This window comes from Kazachstania africana, chromosome 6 (genome assembly GCF_000304475.1).
Source record: "Kazachstania africana CBS 2517 chromosome 6, complete genome".
In the NCBI taxonomy this organism is placed as follows: domain Eukaryota; kingdom Fungi; phylum Ascomycota; class Saccharomycetes; order Saccharomycetales; family Saccharomycetaceae; genus Kazachstania; species Kazachstania africana.
The window spans coordinates 298,687-321,124 of record NC_018945.1 but is presented as its reverse complement, the minus strand read 5'-3'; the positions used below and the strand labels follow the sequence as shown (position 1 = coordinate 321,124).

Below are 22,438 nucleotides of genomic sequence, written 5' to 3'. Positions count from 1 at the left end.
CTTTTCAATATTCTACATGAACTGGAAGAGACTGTGCGACATTGAGCGATGTCCATGACGAAATGGATTATGCTTCCCTCCCACTTCTCGAAAGCGAAAAAAATGGAAATTGAAAATTTTTCAATAAAATTGCAAAAAAAACGCAAATAAATGTAGAGATGTTGAAGAGGAATGGGTGTAACAGTCAAATGACATTGAAACTTTTTTCGTGCATTCATAGACCTAAAACTGGACCCACCAGACCTAATAAGATGAGATGACACACCACCGCTTTCTGGAACAGAAAGTAGCATACTCTGTAAAAGACGTTTACATGTTCTACAAGATAGCGTTGAATAGTGAATCGAATGTCAGACCCGTCTGGAGCCCCACGAAAATCTACAGGCTTTCGTCGTGCTTAAAGAGTCATCTACAAGATAGTAGAATAATCTCGAACTGAGTTGTAGGGAAGAAATTGTGTGGGCTTCCAAAAGAAGCTGATTCAGTCTGAAATCCAAATAAATGGACACAGCACAAATCGGTGATACAAACCTTCTACAATAATACTCGTCCTTGTAAATGTAAATGTAAAATTGGTTCTTTTAAAATGAAACCAAAGTAACAAAATGTACTCTTCCTACCTTTTCGAATTTTTTTCGCTCTCTTTTTATACATTGCGATGAATGATGTTTAACCTGAAGATGAAAAAAATCTACTCATGTGCATTACCCGGCTGGGTTCTTCAGTTCAGCATGCAATAATTAAATTGAAAAAGGAAGGGTATGGGAGCACTAATGTAATTTGTTAAATGAGATAAAAAGCCTCTAAGGTTATCTAGTTGGACATGTCTCTGTACTGGAGTATACTGTTATGTTTAATTGTCAAAATAGTATCCGCTACTTCCATCAATGGTCGGTTGAATATTAATTTGACAAGATCTTTGGGATATACCACATCGAGATCCGCTTTTAGATTGTACCAAATTGGCGGCTCTGAAGGATTGACACCGTACAAGGGTGTCGCCCACGTACATGATATTGAAGGCAACTTTGCGTTCGACAGTTTACCAATAAATCAAGGAATCAATGAAACAACATACTTTGTTTTACATCCTGATTCTATAGACTTCAATCTAAAACCTAATAGAGTACTAATTGAGTTCAGAAAACTAGAAAATGGTACTCTTAAAATGAATGCATACAGAAATATATTTGGTAAGGAATATTTTCCATCGGAAGATATAATTTATCCTGACAAATTGGAAAAAATTGAATGTAATCCATATATTGAGTTTACTGTGGTGAGTCAAGCACCTTTAAGACAATATTTCATTGTCAGGAATGTGGGGATTTTTCAAGGTGGCCCCTTAGCTAAGTTTGTCAATACACCTTGGAAGTTAGCTGGTATTATAACTATGATATGTATTATGGCATTCCCATATATTATCGAAAAGCTTGATCCAGAAACCGCCAAAGCAATGAAGGACGACACTCAAAGGACACAAAGAGAAAAATATGAAATCAAGGGGAATGAGTGAGAGGTAAATATGAAATGTTATAAAACTTGAAAGAAAAATGTATATAAATTATACACAAGTTCTATTCTGGACGCAATTTTTGTAACTTTTGTTCATTACTGCATCTTTCATATAAAAATAAACCAAGTGCATTGATTAGAAGACCAAACACTTGTAAGTAATTGATCGATCTTGATGCTATTATCCAACTGACAGAAATAATTGCAATTCTTTTCATTAGATTTGCGATTGAATACGTTAAAGTTGATAATTCACCTAATAGATGGAATGTCACCATAGCTTGCACGAAATGTAAAGTACCATTCAGTAAGAAAAGTTTCCATGGAATGTATTCAATTTTGTCAATTTTTTCTTCGTATATCACGTATCTTACTAACACAGGGAATTCTAATGTCAAAAACCAACCTAACGACAGCATGAAGCCTACTGTAGAGATATATATCATTAGGGTCAATTTGTCATATTTTTGAGCAGGAAGAACCGGTCTAAACTTACTTTCGACCTTCTTACCAGAATATAACGGCAACGGAGATTCTTCCCTATGTAAATTATCAAGCTTCAAAGTACTTGATTTGAATGTAAACACTTTCTTACCGTAAATATTTTGGAATACGAAGATAAACATTGAGACTATCGCACAAAATACACCATAAGTAGAATAACCATCACCGTCAGATACAGAAGTTCTATGAAATTTACTGTCTTCTCTGACGATTATCCATACTCCCAAAATCAACGATATGAGACTGAAGGACAACACCCCGGTAAATCTTAATGTCTTAATTCTTAATAATTTTTGAAATAGTAGTATAAATACAGGAGATAAAGTCTTTGTACTTGCTACAGTAGATACAGGGACTAGTGATGTAGCTGTATGGCCAAAATATTTACCTACGAACTGGAATAAACCCAATGGTAATACTGTTTCAAATATATGTCTTGATGGCTTTGTAATAATAACTTTTGCTGCCTTGTCAGGAAAAGTACCCACCGGGAATATTTCATAAATGGAATTAGATCTTGAGGCTGCATAACATGATATGGCTGCTAGCAACGCTGTATAAATGAATTGGAATTCACCTAAAAATAATGGTAGAGGACAAACCGTTAAGATCTTTTTAGTTACCTGTGACCCCAGTGAGGAAATTGTGTACCAACATATACATAGTATGATTATATGTACATGAGGTTTGAGCCTATCCAAAAATTCCATCAATTGTCTGCGCTAGGAAGATTAGGACACTTCAACTTACGGCCATGTTCAACATGCTTTTATTTTGAAAGAAATATTTCCAAGCGGGATTCTGATGTCAGAGCAAAATAGAAAAAAAAAATTATGCATGAATATTATATTTATCTATATGGATTGTATATGACGATTTATTAGACGAAAGTGCTTTAAATAAGCATGAAGTTTTTCAATAGGTCGATTTTGGTGATTTCTTCCTGGAACTCAGCTTCGTCCACATTGGTTTTGATTAATTTTACAGTATGTTTGGTCTTACCATTTGATTTACCAAATATTATCGTTACAAGACCGCACGTTTCTAAAGTGTTACACATTTCTAAAAACTCATTTCTTTTCAATGGTTTTAAAACATCCTTCTTGGATAATAACCTGAAATAATAATCGAAAGCATCATCCATTGAAATATGACTTTGGAAGATGTCTAGTTTTTCTCTATGCACGAGTGAACATAGCATCACACGTTGCTGCATGTTCAACTTGTTCATTCTAGATCTAGTTGACGTACTATTTAACACTTGATTGAAGACTTTTGCGATATGTTGCATTCCCACTTTTGTTAATTTAGATTCTTTGTTTGATTTTTTCCTTGATGCAATTAATTCTAATTCAACAACTTCAATACTATTTCTAAGTACGTCGAATAATTTTCTGAGATCTCCTGTATTACCTGAACATCTCTTGGCAGCAAATCTTATAGCCATAGGGTTAAATATACAGTCATCTTCTATTATACTGATTCTATTCATAACAATGTTGTACATTTCGTCAGCAGAATAAGGATGGAAAATTAAAGTCTTTGGTAATAGGTCGTTTCTTAAATTTAATCTTGACAAAAATTTATCTTTCATATCCAGACTGTTGGCAATACCTATTAATAGGAAATTTATACTTGGCATTTTAGCCAAGAGGAAAAGCTCAAAGATTAATCTTGTTGCAATAGTATCATTCACTGAAGTACGTAAAAGTTTATCCATTTCATCTAAGACAACGACAAAAGTTACTTTTTCTGAGTACAATTCCATGAATCTTTGTAAATCTTGCATTGTTTTAACTGGAGTATTGTTTACTTTGGAGAAAGAAGAGTAAATTTTATTGAAAATAGAGGAAGCATCGTTGAGTGCTATACAGTTGATGGATGTCAAAGCCACAGCTTCTATTTTGCCATTTGATAACTTAAAGTACGAAGTATTTAACAGGTCTTTTGGTAATTCCATTTCATTTGCAACTCTCGGTGCTTGTAAAGGTAAGAAGTTTTTGCTGATTATTTGACTGACTTGAGCGGTTTTACCTGTGCCTGGAGGCCCCGTGATGTACAACGAATTACTTTGGTGAGACATGACATTTGTATCTAAGAAATTCATTATTTCATCATATTGTTGTTTTCTACTGACGAGGAAACCAGAATTTGTTGTAACAGCAGCTGATCTCTGAAGAAGAGACTTAGTTCTAGAATATATGGACTCTTTACCGAATATGAGCCTTGAAGGCGTCGAACTGGGAGTAATTGGCTCGTTAATTTCACGTTCTTTTAATGGAGTGACGTTTAATTTTAATCTTTTCTTCGAATCAACAGATCTGGAAGGAGTCACCATGCCAGTCTCAGTATAAGATCTCTTTGACTTATGTGGTGTACTTGGCATCATGTTTTCACCCAAAGGAGCTGGTGTCTCAATGTGTTCTAGTTCTATTTGTCCTTCAGCCAACATTATTATTATCTTCTTGAATACTTACCTTTTTTATTTGAATGACATACATTATCTCATCAATATAGCTATGATACTTGACTATCATCTTTATATACTCTTTACCTCTAATTTAAGAAGCATGGCGGTACGCGTCAATTACCATTCCGTATTGGGAAATAAGATCAGCTTGGTCAATTTGGTGTCCGTATTAACTAATTTAATCGCATGAAATTTTTCAGGAATTCTTTACGCGTGCGTTTCCTAAAAGGGGAATTCTCGCCCAGCCAGGCCGGTTTTTACTATGCGATGTCCGGATTGAGGAACTTCTCACAGTTCCTAAAAAGGAAAGTGTCAATCGGGACCAGCCATTTTCGGCAAGAAAATGTCACATGATGATTTTTGCAGCGGAGCATATTTATTACAAGTTAATGATGTATAGATCAATTTAACTACCTGGTAACGGATTTGTCACTACGAGACCATATGTGTGCCAGCTTGGTGGGGACATTTAATAATACTTGCGTAGCTGTTGTGGATTGCAAAATCAAGAGTTATTCCTATATTACGGAGTTGCATGGGGTTTGTACCACTCATCAACCATTGCCACGTAAAGCTCGCTAATCTACATACTTCCAGATAGCAGCATAAACCACTACATATCTTTATTAGGGCATTTCGGTACTGTAAAAAGTAGGGTTGCGATATAAATCCGACCCGTTTTCTCCGTAAACCCTCTCTATCCGACCAAAACGATCCGAACCGGGCCATCATTGCCACAAGCCCTAATATGGTTCGTTTTCTCAACCCTGAAATTTGCAAGTTCCGTGGATTTCTTCCCCGTTTCTCTGGGCCCGAGTTTTCTCTAAATGGCGAAAATTGCTACTGATGCAGTCTTGACGGCATATTTGCAATTTCTGATGAGTATCGAAGATCTTATATATAAGGCTTAAATCAGTAATAGTTCTCGACTGAAGTGGATTCGCAACGAGAACATAGCTACTCCTGCAATTGACCCTATAGTCTGTTTCCATCCTTTTTATTTGTTTTCTTAGATGTTTTTTCTCGAATCTGTGGTAAAAAAATACCCTCAATTACTGGAGTACATCCCTAACGTCGAAAAACCATTCTTTAACATGTCGTTATGGGATAACTTCGATGAATTTATTACTTTCATATCACTTAATAAATTCGTTCCAAAAGAATTCGATTTTGTTCCAGGTCAATTGCCTCTAAGTGATCTGCACACCGTCTTATTGGTCATTGCATCCTATTATGTCATTATATTCGGTGGGAGAGAACTATTGAGAAACACAAAACCCTTCAAATTGAATTTTCTTTGCCAACTGCATAATCTATTCCTCACTATTGCTTCATTAGTTCTACTTGTATTGATGCTGGAACAGATACTGCCAATTATCTACTATAAAGGTCTCTATTCAGCCATTTGCGACATAGAATCATGGACACAACCAATGATGACCCTATACTATCTCAACTATTTAGTCAAGTTCATGGAATTTATTGACACTTACTTTTTAGTGTTGAAACATAAGAAATTAACTTTCTTACATACGTACCATCACGGCGCTACCGCTTTATTATGTTACACAGAACTGGTAGGTAATACTGTCATCTCATGGGTTCCCATCACTTTGAACCTGGCAGTCCATGTCATAATGTACTGGTACTACTTCCTTTCCGCTAGAGGTGTGCGAGTTTGGTGGAAAGAATGGGTCACAAGATTACAAATTATACAATTCATAATTGACATCTTTTTTATTTATTTTGCATTCTATCAAAAGTTGGCTTACGTTTTCATGCCTATTTTACCTCATTGTGGTGATTGCACCGGTTCTACAACTTCAGTCTTCGCAGGCTGTGCAATAATTACATCATATTTATTTCTATTCGTCGCTTTCTACATGGAAGTTTACAGAGGTAGAGGTATCAAGAAAACTGCTGCAGCAAAGAAAGCTGCCGAAGAAATAGCTGCTTCATCTGGCGTAGATGAGATTCAAGGCCCACCTTCTCAGCGTTTGAGAAAAAGAAAGTGATTTGGGTATACACTTACCGCTTTCTCTTTCCATTCTTTTCTTCACGACCTATCAATTACAGAAAAATTTATTAGATTTGTTAATTTTCATTGTATACTCACAAACAAATAAATCGTTAGTATACATATATATATATATATATGTAACTATTTTAAACAACATGCAGATCTTATTCAGATTTATCAGATGGCAAACTATTTTTATCAGTTACATTGCCTGGCTCTGTTGGTGACAGGAGTATGGGTGATGTGGACTCAGATTTCGTCAATGACTCTGTCTTGTAGATTTTATTCAATAATCTCATCTTCCGCCTACCAGATCCGTCATCGTCATTCATATGCCTTATTTCAAAACTTTCATTGCTGTGCTCTTTATCAACTAGTACCGTCTTAAAACTATCTCTATTAACTAATGACGCTTGGTCTTCTGCCTCTTCAATGGCATCTTCATATTCATCTTCATCTTCATCTTCATCTTCATCTTCATTGTCCTCTTCGCTCGTCTTACTGGTTTCGTACAATTCCTCCTGTTTATCTTTTATTTCCTTTATTTTTTGCTCATGTTCGAATCTCGATTTTTTAATCAATTCACGTAATTGTTCACTTCCACCGCTTTCATTAGAACCACGTCTTAAGTAAAACAATAGATATGCTGATCCACTTACACTCTTTTCAGGGTCTGTCTCATAAACTCTAGAATCATCAAAGTAATACCACTTGTTATCAATGAAATTCTTAACGTAAGCAGTATAATGACCACCGCCTAATCCACCATAATGATTATCAACGGCATATAAATCATATACCGTGCCCCTTGGATCATCCTTATGGACTAAATATGGACTCATATCAAGATTTTCAATCGGAAAATTCACTGTAGCATCAATTTTATCGCTAAATGACCTTTGATTTTCAAATCTTTTCAAATGAATTAGAAGTACATCTGGAGTATTCCATAGTTGAATTCTTTTAGAGGCCTGTCTGTGTTCTTTACAATGTGGACAGTACCAAGAATCATTCAATCCAAGCACTTCCCGTTTTGAAAATAGATTCAAACAATCATTCAAAGTGATTTCTTTATCGGACCCATCTACTTCTCTTTGTGTTTTCAATTCTTCTAGTTCTACATTTTGTAAGACTCCTGGATTTTCCCAATTAATCACCTTCTCCTCCGAAAATGCCAGCCTGGAAGATTCTAGTGACCATTCACAGACAATTAAGCTATGCGATCTCAGAACGTCAGCAAGATTTTCCTTTTGTTGTTCTTCCTCATCGTTTTCCTCTTCTTGCTCTTCCTCTTCAACCTCCTTATTTTCATTTTTGGCTTCTTCATCAGTCGGTTCTTTTGCAGTATTAGAACTAATAGTTCTATAGTTGTAGATATCTGCTATGATAGGACTAACAAAAGTACTAATTGCTTTTATTTTATTCAGGTTCATATGTGACTGTGGCGTCCAGAATTTGCCATCTTCCGACTCTAGGCGCAGTTTTTCATTGACATCTTGCAAAATTTTAACCTCAAAGAAGTCTATAGCATCAACAACATTTGGTGTTGCGTACTTCAAGACCTCTTCAATATATCCTTTTGAAGTAGCAAGAGCAACTTCTGAATACTTCTCAGACAGTAATGGGAACATATCCAATGATCTTTCTGGTGTCTCTACACAAGTCGAAGGGAATTGAATGAATCCACCACTCAAATTTATAAAGAGTTTTTCTAGTTTATTTCTGATTAAGGTAGGATTATTCAATTCTTCTTGGGAAAGTACGATAAAGAATGGAACACCAAATAAATGAGACTTATTAAAACCCTCTTCGATTCTTGTATTCAGTATTGGAACGATGACATCATCTTCAGCGGTTCTTGGCAGTTCATAGAATACAACCACGTCAGACTCTGAAATTAGATCCTTCAAGGGCAAAAATTGTGAATTTGATTCTGCGGATTCAAAATTATTGTAAAATTGATAACTAAAAACTTCACAACCATATAAGTCTTCAGAATCCATTTGCGCACATTTAGCTACATAGTTCTTCAAATCCTGATATGTAGAATTTTTTGATAACTCAATTTCTAGTATGCATGGTGGTGAATTTTGAGGAAAAATTCTAACCTTTGATGACCAAGTTGAATCCACTGGTAATGGTAGGGTTAGATCACTGTAAGGGTCAAATGTAATCGAGACATTTGTACATTCAGGGCATTCTAAAGTGGATTTATACATACCAACAAACAAGTCGGTAATTACGGAGTCATTTCTCAGTAAATGCATTTTCCATGTTTCATCTGCTAAGCTTTTGATAACGGCAGGGTCATTATAATCATCTCCTTCTTTAAGCGATGGCTTTTCTGTCGAGGGTTTATTGATTATTCTGTTCAAATCTTCGTGCAAACTATCTAATAGAAATGCCAAAAATTCTTGTGAATCTTGCTGCAGATATCCTGAAAACATTGAATTAAAATGACCAACTGTAGATTTGAAATGATTCGGTCCAAATGAGGAATTGGTACCTTGCTTAGTTATGGTATCACCAAATAAATTTTGGACGAGTGAAGAAAAGGCCTTCGCTACATAACCTTTGTACCCAATTAGGTTATCTGTGTTAAGTTCTGCCTCATAAGCACTATATAAAAAGTAGTCCCGTAATTGTGGGATATGGACCAAACACTGTAGTGCAGAGTTCATATAACAGGTGTTTCCCAAATTTGATAGGCCCATCGTTCCTTTGGCATGATGGAAATCATTGTATTTAAAATAGTTCGAAACCCAATGATAATTTTTATCAATTTGTTTCACTTCAATGATAAAATTACCACCAGTGGTACTTAGATCTCTCAATTGTTTTCCAAACAAGTCTTTTGTAACATGTATCTTTGGTTGGTACGATAAGAAATCGATTGGTCCCAACAGATAATTCGATTTATGGATGGATTCCTCCATACTGGTGGTTGCAAGCCATATCCGTACTGAAGTAGAGTCTATATTCAGATTAGACTCAAGCTCGAAAAAAATATTTAACGCTTTATTGGCAGCTTCAGTTAAAGTCGACAAAGTTGATATGGTAAAAAAATTAATATTATTGGCATTTCTAGTATTACGCGTGTATGGTTTTTCGTTTGGATCTATCAGATATTGTACTCTGTAAAATAGCTTATTATATTCAGTGATCAATGTATTTGTTGCTTCGTCTAGTACCAGGTTTGTTTGGACAGGTTCTGAATTGGAGCTTAAACCATGCCATTCAACTAGTTGGAGAAATATAGATTCCGGGACAGATATATATGGGCAGTCATCGTAATCCTTTAAAAAAAAATTATCATAATCTCTGCATATCAATGTCGTGTCAATTGGGCCCAGAAGTTCAGGATCAGTAACATCTTCGTTGAAAAAATTGTCGTACCAAAATTTCGGTATAATATAAACTTTGTCACCCTCCTTTGCAATTACCTTATATTGCTCTAGTAGGTCCAATACAATTTGTCTCCTTTCATTAAGAAGTTTAATGTTTTCCTGGTCTTTCACAACTTCATCTGGATCACTAGAGGCTTCTTCGCTGTTCTCTAGTTCAAGTTCAACATTAGCCTGAGTATCATCCTCAACTTCAAGACTTTCATCAAATGAACTCTCTAGTATTTGCACGTCCCCCTGTTCAGATTGCATTTCAACATCTTTTTCTTCAGCCATCTTTTTTTGATCAGTATCAACTTCTAGCAAGTATACCTTTTTCTATAAATTATAAGGTAGAATAGCGCTGAGATGCCAGTCTAGGATGCAAATATACAAAATTGGAAGGAAACCTTTTTGATCTACCTTATTCCTGGGATTCAGGTCCAGTGGAACTAACGTCAATGCCAGATTGCATTCAATTGTTCACAACTTTTTTGTTGATGCTTCTAGCTGAAGAGATGGGCCCGGTGTTATGAAAATTTTCCGAAACTTCAATAATTTCGCCTTAGGTAGGAAGATGAGCTTACCATAGCAGAAGATCAGATATAGTAGGGCAATGTTCATTAAGTTCTTAGAATAATATTGAAATGGATGAGTTACATATAATGCTATACACAGGATGGGAAAACTATCTTGTCCCTCGTCCTCATTTGGGTAACAATAAAAATATATAGAGTATAGTACATATAGGACGAAAAATGACAGAATGCTTGAGAAACAGTGATCCTTATAACTTCAAGTTGAAACGCCGTGAAGAATACTTGACATGATACCATAACCAATTGTGATGACACAAACGAAGACGATCAATGAACATGGAACACCTCTCAGAATAAACTTTAACATATCTAAATATCTATCACCTTTTTTATCTACCATCGAGATAGCAGTGACATTGGGGAAACCTGATGAGGCCAGACCCATACCAGCAGATGCTAATAATGCACAACCAAAGACAAGAATAGGGGCAGCTTTGGGATCTGATAATTTATCACCGACTTCTTGAACTAATGGGATAATGATAATGGCTGAAACGGTATGGGAAACAAAAGTACCAACAACTAACATTAAGACACCAAAGATACAAAGGACAGCTAAAACAGAATCTTGTTCAACTTTCTGTTCCAAGGCTCTTGCAATTGTGGCTAACAAACCAGAAGAAGAAACAGCACTACCCAAAGCTGTGCCACCCATAGCTAACAAAACAATCGACCATGGGAAAGAGTTGAAATCTTTAGTAGATAGAAGACCAGTTCCGAAAAATACTACAATCGGAATGATTGCAATTTGACCAGAGGAACCAAATTTACTTTGGAGCTTTGATTCAACACACCACAAAATAATTGTAAGAATTGTGACGAATATAATAAAATATTGTTTTAATGTGAATTTTGTTCTAATTGGAACGAACTTTTCTATCTTAGTTGTATGGATTTTGAAGGTTAAACAGAGTAAGATCCAGCAGAAAAACGTAGCAATAATACCTGTAGGTAGAGCTACGGCAAAGAATTGACCCCAGCCAATACCGTAAGGACTCAAATAATCCATTGAAATAATATTTTGAGGAGAAGAAATTGGAGATGACATACCACCAACGTTAGCAGCAATTGCAACACCTAGAATCAAAGCTTGACCAAGTGGAGAATCACTTTCAAGTGGTTCCAATAACGGTTGCAGTAAAGAGTAAGTCAGAACAGGGGCTGCGACATTAGAAATCCACATGGAGAGGAAAAAGACAACGGCCATGGCAACGAGCAAAACGTTTCTTGGTTTTGTACCAGCACCTGCTAACAACCACGAGGCGACCACCTTAGCAATATTATATTGTGCCAACACTTCACCTAAAGTGAAACCTGCTAGAAGAATGACAATAGTAGATGTCCACATATCACCTAAAATGGTTGATGATGCTGTACTTGCTTGCATGATTGTTCCATCATCATTTTTTAAAACCCTAAATAAAACAACAAGTAGCGGAACCAAAAATGCAGTTATATGTAAAGGTAAAGCTTCACTAGCCCATAAAAATGCAACACATTCCACTAAAGCCATACAACGATGTTGAGCAGGATCATTGAAAGTTTTGACACCCAACAAGATACCAGTGCAGAGAATGATAAATGCAATCTTGAACGCCTGCCAGCCAAAGAATAACTTTGGTATGTATAAATTATTGTATTTAGTGAAACCGAAATTAATTGTAAAGGGTAATGGATAGATGAAATATTCTAGTTGTAATTTGCCCAAGAGATTATGATCATTCATGTCCAAATCTGTGGCAATGGCATCGTCTCTTGAGACTAAACCTAGCATATCTTTCCATGAATTGCTTCTTTCCCAAACAATATGATCATGTAAAGAGGATTTTAATTCATCCTTAGCAATTGTAATGTTGGAAGCATGGTCGGTGATGATGGCATAAAATTCAATTAATTTTGAAATTTTATTGCTTAGGATAGTGAAAGTATCTTTTTGGAAAATGTAACAATCTTTATAAAATTCACCAGTTTCAATCAATTCAGCTTTGATATTCAATCTTAAAACTTTGTCAGCTTTCTTACAAATTTTGCTAAATCCCATTTTGTTTAATTCGATAAAGGATTTTAATTGTGCCAAATCAATATAAAGATTGGTGATAGATTGTTTTAAGATAGACTTCTTCTGAGACTTGACGTTGAATTCAGAGTAGTTCAATAATGCGGTGTTTTCTGGAGTATCAGCGAATTCGTCATAATCGACATAGTCATCCTCGTCATCTTCGTCACCTTCAATGGCTATTTCTTCAGTATGGTTAGATTCAGAAACATTTACAGACGCATTAGTCGTTGATGAAATTGTATTTTTATCATTAGTATCGATGATACTACGACGAGGGGAAACACCTTCCTTTTCCAAATCTTGAATCAAAGATTCGAACTTTTCATAAAATTTTGATTCCATTCTCTTATAAAAATCATCAACTTTCAGTTTTTCATCGGTCAAACTATTCACAAAGGAATCGTAAGTATTAAAGAGAGTCTTTTCGCTGGATATGGATGAACTTCTTGAATCGAAGAATTTACCACGAATTTTTTTCAAAGAGTTTTTTTTCTTGACATCTTCATTTTCATTGAGGTCATGTAATTCGACGGTTTCTACCATAACAGCATCATTTTTCGTGCTGTTTGCTCTACCTCTCTTAAAGGCATCTTTGAATCTCTTGGCAAGGTTGTTGAATTTCTCATCATTATTAGATACAGTATCATCTAAGACAGCACCAGTTTCTGATTTCAATTCATCAGTCTGCAAAGTATATATCATATTTTTCAGGTCATTATAATCCATATAATGATTTTGCCATTCTGGAACGGCATTGTATTTGAGAAAATGTGAGAATCTCATTGATAATTTATCAGTATGGTGCAGTTTCTGGTAGGAGCGAGAGCTGGACGTTTCTATAAGATAAAAAACAAGACTTCCAAAACCAACAAGTTATTTACTAATATATATACCCATTTCATAGACTTTCAGATTGGTACTATTACTCGTCAGCAAACAACAGGAGAAAAAGAAACTGAACGATTTCCCATTAAATTTTTTTTTTTCATTTTCTTTGCGATTCTCGAGCCCATTGAAGAAGAGTGGGGCATCGAGCATTGCGTCAGAGAGAAAACGACGCACAAAATCGAGCCAAAAAAAAGAACCGAAGATACAAAAAAGCCGACGACTGTTTCTTCGGGGCTTTCTTATTAGGCACGTGGCCTCGTCAGTCATTCTTTTTCCTTTTTCTTTTGTCATTTTGTGCCTTTTGCTCGAGGGCTTGGTTTTTTCTCATTTCTGATAACGAGAAGAGAAGAGTCGAGAGGGATAGACCGGTGTTTGGCACCATTACGGTTGTCCTTCTCTCTCAATCAGTCATCCTCACCCTAGTAGAAGAGAGAAAATGCGAATTTCGGTCGAGCATGGGAATACATTTACTGAAATATTTGGGGTGGAAGAAATACAGTCTAAGTTTAGCGTGTTTGTTTTTTAGGTACCTTCCATGGAACTTTTCAGTATTTGTAAGCTTTATATATTGAGAGGGTTCTTTAGTGAGTCAAAACTGATCTTAAAGGCCGTTCCTTGTTGTTCGGTTTTTTTTAGTTATTCTAATTGTGGTCGGGTAAACTCATCAAGATGAGTGGAAAAAACATAGCATCGGAGATTTCCATGGGATTTTTCGATCTCTCTGTTTTGATGTCTCATTCAGCTTTTTGCAACAGAGATGATTACTCATTTCCAGTGGAATTGATTCAGTTTATGACATATACCATAATAAAAGAAATGAAAGGACTAAATGTGGAAGCTATATATAAGCAATATAGAAGCGTTGTAAAAACTCTCTTGCTCTTGTTCCCAAGATGCTAGAACACAATCTATCACCAAAGTATCCTCAGTAATGCTATCAGCAAAAACTGTTATAAGACGAAATATGGCAAGTCTTGCCAAGCATATTAATGTGCCCAAAAGGTTAGAATCTATAATTCCTCCTTACTCTAAACTTCTGACAAATATGCATAAGATAAGAGAGCTCACAGGTAACAAACCATTAACTTTAGCTGAAAAAATCCTTTATTCGCATCTAACTGATCCAGAAGAGACCTTTGCTACTATATCCGATCCATCTGCTATCCGTGGTAAACAGTATTTGAAATTATCTCCTGATAGAGTGGCTATGCAGGATGCGTCGGCTCAGATGGCTCTTTTACAATTTATAACGACGGGGTTGAAGCAAACTAGCGTGCCCGCATCGATTCATTGTGATCATTTGATTGTTGGTAAAGAAGGTGAAAGATTAGATCTTGAACAAGCTAAGGGTACCAACTCCGAAGTCTTTAACTTCTTGCAATCATGCGCTAAAAAATATGGTATCAGCTTTTGGGGCCCAGGTTCTGGTATCATCCATCAGATCGTACTAGAAAATTATAGTGCACCAGGCTTAATGATGTTAGGTACTGATTCACACACACCCAATGCGGGTGGTCTCGGGGCTATTGCTATTGGTGTAGGTGGCGCTGATGCAGTGGACGCTCTAACTGGTACCCCATGGGAATTGAAAGCTCCAAGAATAATGGGTGTCAAACTAACTGGCCAATTGAATGGATGGAGTTCGCCAAAGGATATTATTACTAAGATTGTCGGTGACTTAACCGTTAGAGGTGGTACTGGTTTCATATTAGAGTATTTCGGAGAAGGTGTCAAGACTTTATCATGCACTGGGTTGGCAACTATATGTAACATGGGTGCTGAAGTTGGTGCAACAACATCTATCTTTCCATATCAAGACGCTCATAAACGTTTCCTAATAGCCACGAATAGAAAGCCAATAGCTGATGCGGCAGATATTGCCTTAAATGAACATGGTTTCTTAAAGGCCGATGCTGGTGTAGAATATGATGACGTGATCGAAATTAATTTATCAGATTTAGAGCCCCATATTAACGGTCCTTTCACACCAGATTTATCAACGCCAATCTCCAAATATGCAGAAACATCCAAAGAGAACAATTGGCCACAAAAGATCTCTTCTGGTTTGATTGGTTCATGCACTAACTCATCATACCAGGATATGAGTCGTGTGGCTGATCTGGTAAACCAAGCTTCTAAGGCTGGCTTAAAGCCTAAGATACCATTTTATGTTACTCCAGGATCTGAACAAATTAGAGCTACTTTAGAAAGAGATGGTATAATGAAAACGTTACAAAACAGTGGTGCAATTGTTTTGAGTAATGCATGTGGGCCATGCATCGGACAATGGGAAAGAAATGACATGCCGCCTGATTCTACTGAGACAAATTCTATATTCACATCATTTAATAGAAATTTTAGAGCAAGAAATGACGGTAACAGAAACACGATGAATTTTTTAACATCGCCTGAAATTGTCACTGCCATGGTATTCTCTGGAAATGCTCAATTCAATCCATTGACTGACACAATTCCTTTGCCAAATGGTCAAACTTTCCAATTTAATCCACCAAAGGGTGATGAATTACCTAACAGAGGGTTCGAGCATGGTAGATCAGAATTCTATCCTGAAAAAGATTCGAAGGGAACAAACAATGAAGTCGAAATTAGTGTCAACCCTGAGTCTGACCGTTTACAATTGCTAGAACCATTCAAGCCATGGAACGGTAAAGAGCTTAGAACAAATGTAATTTTGAAAGTTGAAGGAAAATGTACTACTGATCATATTTCTGCCGCAGGTGTGTGGTTGAAATACAAGGGCCATCTTGAAAATATTTCATACAATACATTAATTGGAGCACAAAACAAAGAAACTGGTGAAGTGAACAAAGTTTATGATATAGATGGTAAACCATATGATATTCCTGGATTGATGATCAAATGGAAGAATGAGAATAGGCCATGGACTGTTCTTGCTGAACATAATTACGGTGAAGGTTCCGCTAGAGAACATGCTGCATTATCCCCTAGATTTTTGGGTGGCCAGATGATTTTAGTAAAGTCATTTGCAAGAATTCATGAGACTAACCTTAAGAAGCAAGGTATGTTACCAGTGACATTTGCTGATGAAGCAGATTATGATAAAATTTCATCAGGTGATCTCATCGAAACTCTAAATTTAGTAGATATGGTTGAGAAGGATGGGAATAATGGGGGAACTCTAGACATCAAGGTTACCAAGCGTGATGGCAACTCATTTGTAATCAAAGCCAAGCATACTATGTCAAAAGATCAAATCAACTTCTTCAAAGCGGGTTCAGCTATTAACTATATCAAGGAATTGAAAGAGGCAGAATCAAGAAAGAACAATTAATGCATAAAAGGATGTTCGTGCATCTTTGAAACATATATATTTAAGTATTTAATTTTAAAAATCAATGGTATTTATTCGACTACGGAAAATGGTATGCTAGTATCTAAAAAAACAGTGTATATTTATAAAATTTGATCATTTCGAACTCCTAATCTCGTTCATCACTTGAAGACCTTGAAGACGTTCTTCATAAAGAGCAGCAAGTTTACTAACTTTACTAACTTTCGTATCTTGTATTTTAAGGTCAGAAAACGACTCTTTTGAGAACTTAGCCTTTGTCGATATTTCAATCTGCTTTTGTTGTTTTCTTTTTTTAATTCTTTATCGAAGTCTTTTATCTTTGTTGCTAAGGGCACCGTTGTGGAAGTATCAGTAATTATTTCTCTTACAGGATCGAATTCATTACTGGAAGAGTTCACATCTGAAACATAATCGTCATCTTTATCATCTAGGGAAGTCAGTATGGTGGTAGAATCACTGCTACCAATGCGTAATGCTAAATTTGGTATAGAGGTTTTATTTCTCAGTGGCAATATAGGAGATGTCGATGGTTTGCCTTGGAGAGATAAGTAATTGGATATTGGGGTAGGTGGCGGTAGTAAGCTTTCTTTTTCAGACAAGCTCAAACTTGAGAACGACCTTATTGGACTGGTGTTATCATTACTAGGCACTCTACTAGGACTACTGTTGCGACTAGAAATGTTGTTGTTTGAATCTGAAGAATATTTAGTTGGGCTTGCTTTTCTTGGTTTTGGCAATGTTGGCGGAAGATCCACTTGGAGAGGAGATTGTGAACTAATTCTTGAAGATGATAATGATGGTTTCTTAGTTACTGATCTTCCAGGTCTTTGTGAACTTTCAAGCCTTTCTATTATTGAATCAAAATGCTCCAGAATACTTTTAATATATCTAGCGCCAATGGCTAATCTATCACCATTATTCATTGAGATTTTTTCTTTACATAAAGCTGGAGCCAATGCTTTACTTAAAGAAGTGCTAGTGTGCTTAGTTATATCGGACGTCTTCAATATGGATAAAAATAGTGGAAAAATAGTTCGGAATAAATGATAATAACCATTAAAATTCATCATCTTAACAAAAGTTTCGAACACTGAGTCTAGATCGTTATCCAGTGGTAATGGAATCAGATTGATCGGTATCAATGGATTCGCCTTATTCTTTAGGAAGTTTAAGAAAACGGTACCGATAGAGTGTATATCCCATTGTGATAGATCAATATAGTTATTTCTTTCTATAACATCGAGGAAAATATTGACTTTTTTATAAGATCCTGGTCTTTGGAAAATCAGTTCTGTCTTAGGTGCATATGATAACAACTTTTTAAATATCTTGTCAAAGATAAGTTGTCTATACTTTCTTTTTGAAATATCTGTCAGCCTATTCAAATAATCTGACGGGACATCGATATATTCGTTAATATCATAATCGTGGAGATAAACGTTCAAAGATATTCTTAATCGCGTTATATCGATTAAATGAGACAATGTAGTTAAATCAGGGACATGAACCATAGAAAACGATGACTCTTCAGTAGAATTAATTTCTAATCTATCACCAAATTTTGTTGTGAAATTAGTTAAAAATTTGATATTCATAGCATTTGAAAGCACCTGGTACACGGTTCTAATAAAAAAAGATTCGTGGACAATATAAGTGTTTTGTAAATAGTATTTTAATTCTTTTGGGATCTTTGAAAACATCTTTATACCAAAAATCCAGCTAATTTTCTTCTGAGAAAATCCAGAAGAAAATACCACTAGGGAATAAGGCGATAGTGGCAGTTTAGCTAATAAAGTATCCATCAATTCATCAATAAGTAACTCATAAACCTGTTTGTCATTACCAATTTCTTCGGGATCAGGTAAATAAGTGGAATCGAACACATAGATGGAATGGCCTGTATTTGGATCCTTAGAGTATGATTTGAAGAAGATGTTATTAACATTAACATCTATAGTCATTTTGTAATATTCCACTATCGAACCAAAATGACCACAATTGACTCGAAATTATTAACAGATAGCAAAGAAAAAGATTAGTATCACGTTTTGCAGAAATATTTGAGATCTGTAATCTTCGAGCAGCTGCGTATTATGTATGATGAAAAAAAAAAAACAATTGCAAAAACATATTCTGTGAGATGTCAGGAAAAATTAAAAAATAAGAACTCCTCATAGGGGGCTCGAACCCCTGACATTTCGGTTATCCTTGCTTAAGCGTAAAATTGCTTAAAAGCCGAACGCTCTACCAACTGAGCTAACAAGGATGAGTTCTCAAGAATGTTTGTTGTAGCATAAACTGGGGAACTACAACATTAAGCTCTAAGTTTGTGTCACTGTTTTCCCAGAATCAAAACCTAGACACCCGCTGTACAATTTATTAAACTAAATATTTCACATTATTGAATTTGGTTGAATATTAGTGAAAACTTTTCATAGACGCAACTTTTGTCATCTTGAAGAATTCCACACTATAAAAAGGAATTCTTCGTCGTATTTGTTCTTAATCTTTTATTTTACTTTATAATTTTATATATTAAAAATACGAGCTTTTGATACGCTTTTAGCTATAGTTATACGATCAGATCGATTTCCAAGCTCTCTGTACCTGGATTAGAATATACACAAGCCGTGTCATATTCTCTCTGTATTATCTGTCTTGTTACCGTATTGAACTTACAATAATGTTGAGTTAGTATCATTTTGTTAGGACAACAGAAATAGCCATCAAAATCACGTACACTTGGCTCTAAAATGTCCTTTATTTCTGAAGCAAACTTAAAACCCAGTGCTATAAAATCGATTGATTTTTTATGCATTATTTTGAGCGGACATTAATATGCCTCTATTCTTGCTGGCGGATATGGAAAACTACATTGGGTCGATAGTTCATTCAGCCTTGTTTCAATTGATCCAAAAGGATTTTCAATTACTCTGCTATTTTTAGAGAAGCATAGCGTCGTTGAGAATGGTAGCTTCCAGCAGGTTGGTTTTTTTTGGGATTATGGGTTGTGGTGGGTTCTAATTAATTCCACAGGTTTTAAAAGCCTTTCTGCCTGAATAAAGTATGCAGAAGATCTGTATTTATTAAATTCTTTAAAAAATTGAGTATTTTACTTTCTTAAATAGTATTTTGTATTTTTTGAGTTTTCGAATTATCGTTTGGTTCCTTGAACCATATAATTGTGCAATTGTGCCGGAAGAGTAAAAAACTAAATCGTAAAAAAATATATAAAGGCACTACATCAATATACCCTTTCTACATAACAACACAATCCTTAATTCCTAAACCATACATCACCTTTTCCACATCTCTTTTTACAATTAGCCAATCTTGTCGTCTCTGCACAAATTCATAAATTTCCTCTTGAGAAAAAATACCTTCGAATTTACTCAAATCACCAATTAGTTTCCCCAGCTCTTTAGAATCTTTGCCGTCAATTAAATATAAATTACCGACATTTTTCAGCGCTTTAAAATATGGCAAGATTGATTTTTGTCTCAATTTTTTATTTATAAATTCATAATATTGGTTCATATCGCAAATCAAAAATATTGCACCTTCCGTTGAGATGATTTGTGTCTTTATATGTTCTACCAAAGTTTGGAAAAATCTTTTACCAATTTCTTGCTGATACACATCAATAGTACCCTTATCAGTTGCCCCATTTAAAAGAAAGCAATGACTATCTAAAATTGATATGACTTTTGTACAACACAATGTTGGCTTAATTTCCAAAGTTAATTCATTTTTATTACCAGGATAATAATCAGTTGGTAACTGGGTGGTTTTAAAAGTGTGGTGAATATGATCAATCAATCTGTTTATCCCAATATTTAGACCATTGGCAACAAAATTATCTATAGTTGTCTCAAGTTTTTTTTTGGCTTGAATGAGATTATTTTGCAGAAATATTGCTTTATTACTATGCTCCTCTTTAGAACTATCATCACTAATAATTTTTCTGCGTAATATTTCATTTTTGTAGAAGATAGATATCATCTGTAAGATTATATCCCCCGTGTTTATCAATTCGGCAAAATTCACGAGGGGTTCCAAGGATTGTTCCTTCTTTTCTTGCTCAATCGACTCCATTTCATCAAGATTATAGTTCTCAAGAACAGCAATTGCGTTCCTGAATGCTGGTCTAATGTGATTTTCATTCAGTGTGTCAATCAGAATTTTGAAAATATTTTCACAACTCGAGTTGATATAGAGATTCAAATTTGAATCTGAATCAGTATCTTTGAATTTCAAAAATAATTCTATCTGATCGTGCGTCTGTTGAATAATATTGAAAGATAGCTCTAAATTTAAAAATTTTTTAATGGTTTGAAAATTTTTACTAACCAAACTGTTTAACTTATCATTCAATTGAGATACTGATGTGGTCTGAGTCGATTTAGTACTCAATTTTGAAAGTTTAAAGATTTTGGAGAAGGAATTTAAGAAAGCATTTTTATTTTCTACGCTATCACTATTCGAAACCTGCGTTTCACCAATGCTTGATAGATTATTTTTGATAATGTCATCCTTTTGCTCAAGTTGAAAGTTCTTGAATTGATTATTTAATTTTTGTTCAAAATTTGTTGTCGATTGGTTCAAATAGTTCAAAATTTTTGGCTCCAAGTATACATTAAGGGTGTTTTTAAGAAGCTCGCGAAATGATTTTTTATCATCTACAAGTTTTGAGTTTCTGGACTCAGTTAAGGTACTGCAAAACTTATCAATGATTTTGAAATAAATTTGGGGAAACTTCTCGAGAAAAAAATCCTTAGTACAGATCTCTTCATTTAATAATAAATTGATAACGTTTAACAAACTTTGTTGCACGAAATTCTCATAAAACGTTATTACCATAGGGTAGTTGAGATCGAAAAGTTTATCGATCAAAGTAATTTGCTCATTGACAAATGCTCTCAATGGATCGAATAAAAGATTCAAAAACATCTCATCCCAGCTTGTTGTATCAGGATTTATATCGGTAACCACAGGATATTCAACTTTTGAGTTATAAAAATCTATGGCGACGTTATCTTCATTGGCTTTGAACAGGATCTTGAAAAAATTGGCTACTTGATCATATTCTTTATTTTTATATTTAATTTCCATTTCATTCAAACATGAAGTAACAAACAGGTTTTTGTATATGTTGAGGGCGTTATAAATTTCAGTAAATGACTTGAAATCATTAACCCTGATAGAATTGATGTAGAGTTCAATGTTTTGTAATATTACAATCTGTAAATAAGGGTCACTATCATATTTGACACTAAAAAAGTTGGATAAATTATTGTTTGAAAGTTTATTGCAATAGGTATTGAAAGTTTTATAAAAAATCTTAAACGTTTCCAGGGAATTCCCTTCCTTAAAAGTTTTAATCTCATCAAAAATATTTATCGAAGTGATAGTAGCGTTATCTACTAGGTTATTATTCGTTAGTTCAGACCGCTGAAGCCCCAAGCATCGCAATTTTGCTGTGAAATATTGATCATCAAATTCATTATTCAAATGGTCCTTATAAGTGAGCTTATTTATTCGTTTGAAATTTAAGTAATCTCCTGTGTCTAGATTTCTAGCAATTGTGCGCACTATGGTTTCCACTTGTATGAGACCCTCCATTGTAGGCGTATGACCCTATTAGATTCCTACCAACTTAGTGCCAT

At 35.0% G+C, this 22,438-nt stretch overlaps 9 protein-coding genes and 1 non-coding gene across 10 annotated transcripts; 3 read left to right on the top strand and 7 right to left on the bottom strand.

Moving 5' to 3' along the window:
• Positions 1-823: 823 nt before the first annotated feature.
• SOP4 (Sop4p) lies at positions 824-1,516 on the top strand (the record flags this gene model as incomplete). Its single annotated transcript, XM_003957843.1, has 1 exon — positions 824-1,516. The coding sequence occupies one exon, from the start codon at positions 824-826 to the stop codon at positions 1,514-1,516; it is 693 nt and encodes a 230-aa protein (XP_003957892.1).
• Positions 1,517-1,577: 61 nt separating this feature from the next.
• Positions 1,578-2,729, bottom strand: KAFR0F01590 (uncharacterized protein; the record flags this gene model as incomplete). Its single annotated transcript, XM_003957842.1, has 1 exon — positions 1,578-2,729. The coding sequence occupies one exon, from the start codon at positions 2,727-2,729 to the stop codon at positions 1,578-1,580; it is 1,152 nt and encodes a 383-aa protein (XP_003957891.1).
• Positions 2,730-2,914: 185 nt separating this feature from the next.
• On the bottom strand, positions 2,915-4,357 carry CDC6 (AAA family ATPase CDC6; the record flags this gene model as incomplete). Its single annotated transcript, XM_003957841.1, has 1 exon — positions 2,915-4,357. The coding sequence occupies one exon, from the start codon at positions 4,355-4,357 to the stop codon at positions 2,915-2,917; it is 1,443 nt and encodes a 480-aa protein (XP_003957890.1).
• A 1,145-nt stretch (positions 4,358-5,502) lies between these two features.
• ELO1 (fatty acid elongase ELO1) lies at positions 5,503-6,504 on the top strand (the record flags this gene model as incomplete). The annotated part of the gene is made up of 1 exon (XM_003957840.1): positions 5,503-6,504. One exon carries the CDS (start codon positions 5,503-5,505, stop codon positions 6,502-6,504), a length of 1,002 nt encoding a protein of 333 aa, XP_003957889.1.
• Positions 6,505-6,673: 169 nt separating this feature from the next.
• Positions 6,674-10,189, bottom strand: UBP12 (putative ubiquitin-specific protease UBP12; the record flags this gene model as incomplete). The annotated part of the gene is made up of 1 exon (XM_003957839.1): positions 6,674-10,189. One exon carries the CDS (start codon positions 10,187-10,189, stop codon positions 6,674-6,676), a length of 3,516 nt encoding a protein of 1,171 aa, XP_003957888.1.
• Positions 10,190-10,687: 498 nt separating this feature from the next.
• On the bottom strand, positions 10,688-13,333 carry PHO90 (SPX domain-containing inorganic phosphate transporter; the record flags this gene model as incomplete). Its single annotated transcript, XM_003957838.1, has 1 exon — positions 10,688-13,333. One exon carries the CDS (start codon positions 13,331-13,333, stop codon positions 10,688-10,690), a length of 2,646 nt encoding a protein of 881 aa, XP_003957887.1.
• A 1,036-nt stretch (positions 13,334-14,369) lies between these two features.
• ACO2 (aconitate hydratase ACO2) lies at positions 14,370-16,751 on the top strand (the record flags this gene model as incomplete). Its single annotated transcript, XM_003957837.1, has 1 exon — positions 14,370-16,751. One exon carries the CDS (start codon positions 14,370-14,372, stop codon positions 16,749-16,751), a length of 2,382 nt encoding a protein of 793 aa, XP_003957886.1.
• Positions 16,752-16,912: 161 nt separating this feature from the next.
• On the bottom strand, positions 16,913-18,733 carry ECM25 (Ecm25p; the record flags this gene model as incomplete). Its single annotated transcript, XM_003957836.1, has 1 exon — positions 16,913-18,733. The coding sequence occupies one exon, from the start codon at positions 18,731-18,733 to the stop codon at positions 16,913-16,915; it is 1,821 nt and encodes a 606-aa protein (XP_003957885.1).
• A 206-nt stretch (positions 18,734-18,939) lies between these two features.
• On the bottom strand, positions 18,940-19,038 carry KAFR0Ftrna17K. The gene is made up of 2 exons: positions 19,001-19,038; positions 18,940-18,976 (listed from the first exon to the last, which is right to left on the bottom strand). It is a non-coding gene; the product is annotated as a tRNA-Lys (tRNA).
• Positions 19,039-20,030: 992 nt separating this feature from the next.
• RCY1 (Rcy1p) lies at positions 20,031-22,394 on the bottom strand (the record flags this gene model as incomplete). Its single annotated transcript, XM_003957835.1, has 1 exon — positions 20,031-22,394. The coding sequence occupies one exon, from the start codon at positions 22,392-22,394 to the stop codon at positions 20,031-20,033; it is 2,364 nt and encodes a 787-aa protein (XP_003957884.1).
• Between the last annotated feature and the right edge of the window lie 44 nt (positions 22,395-22,438).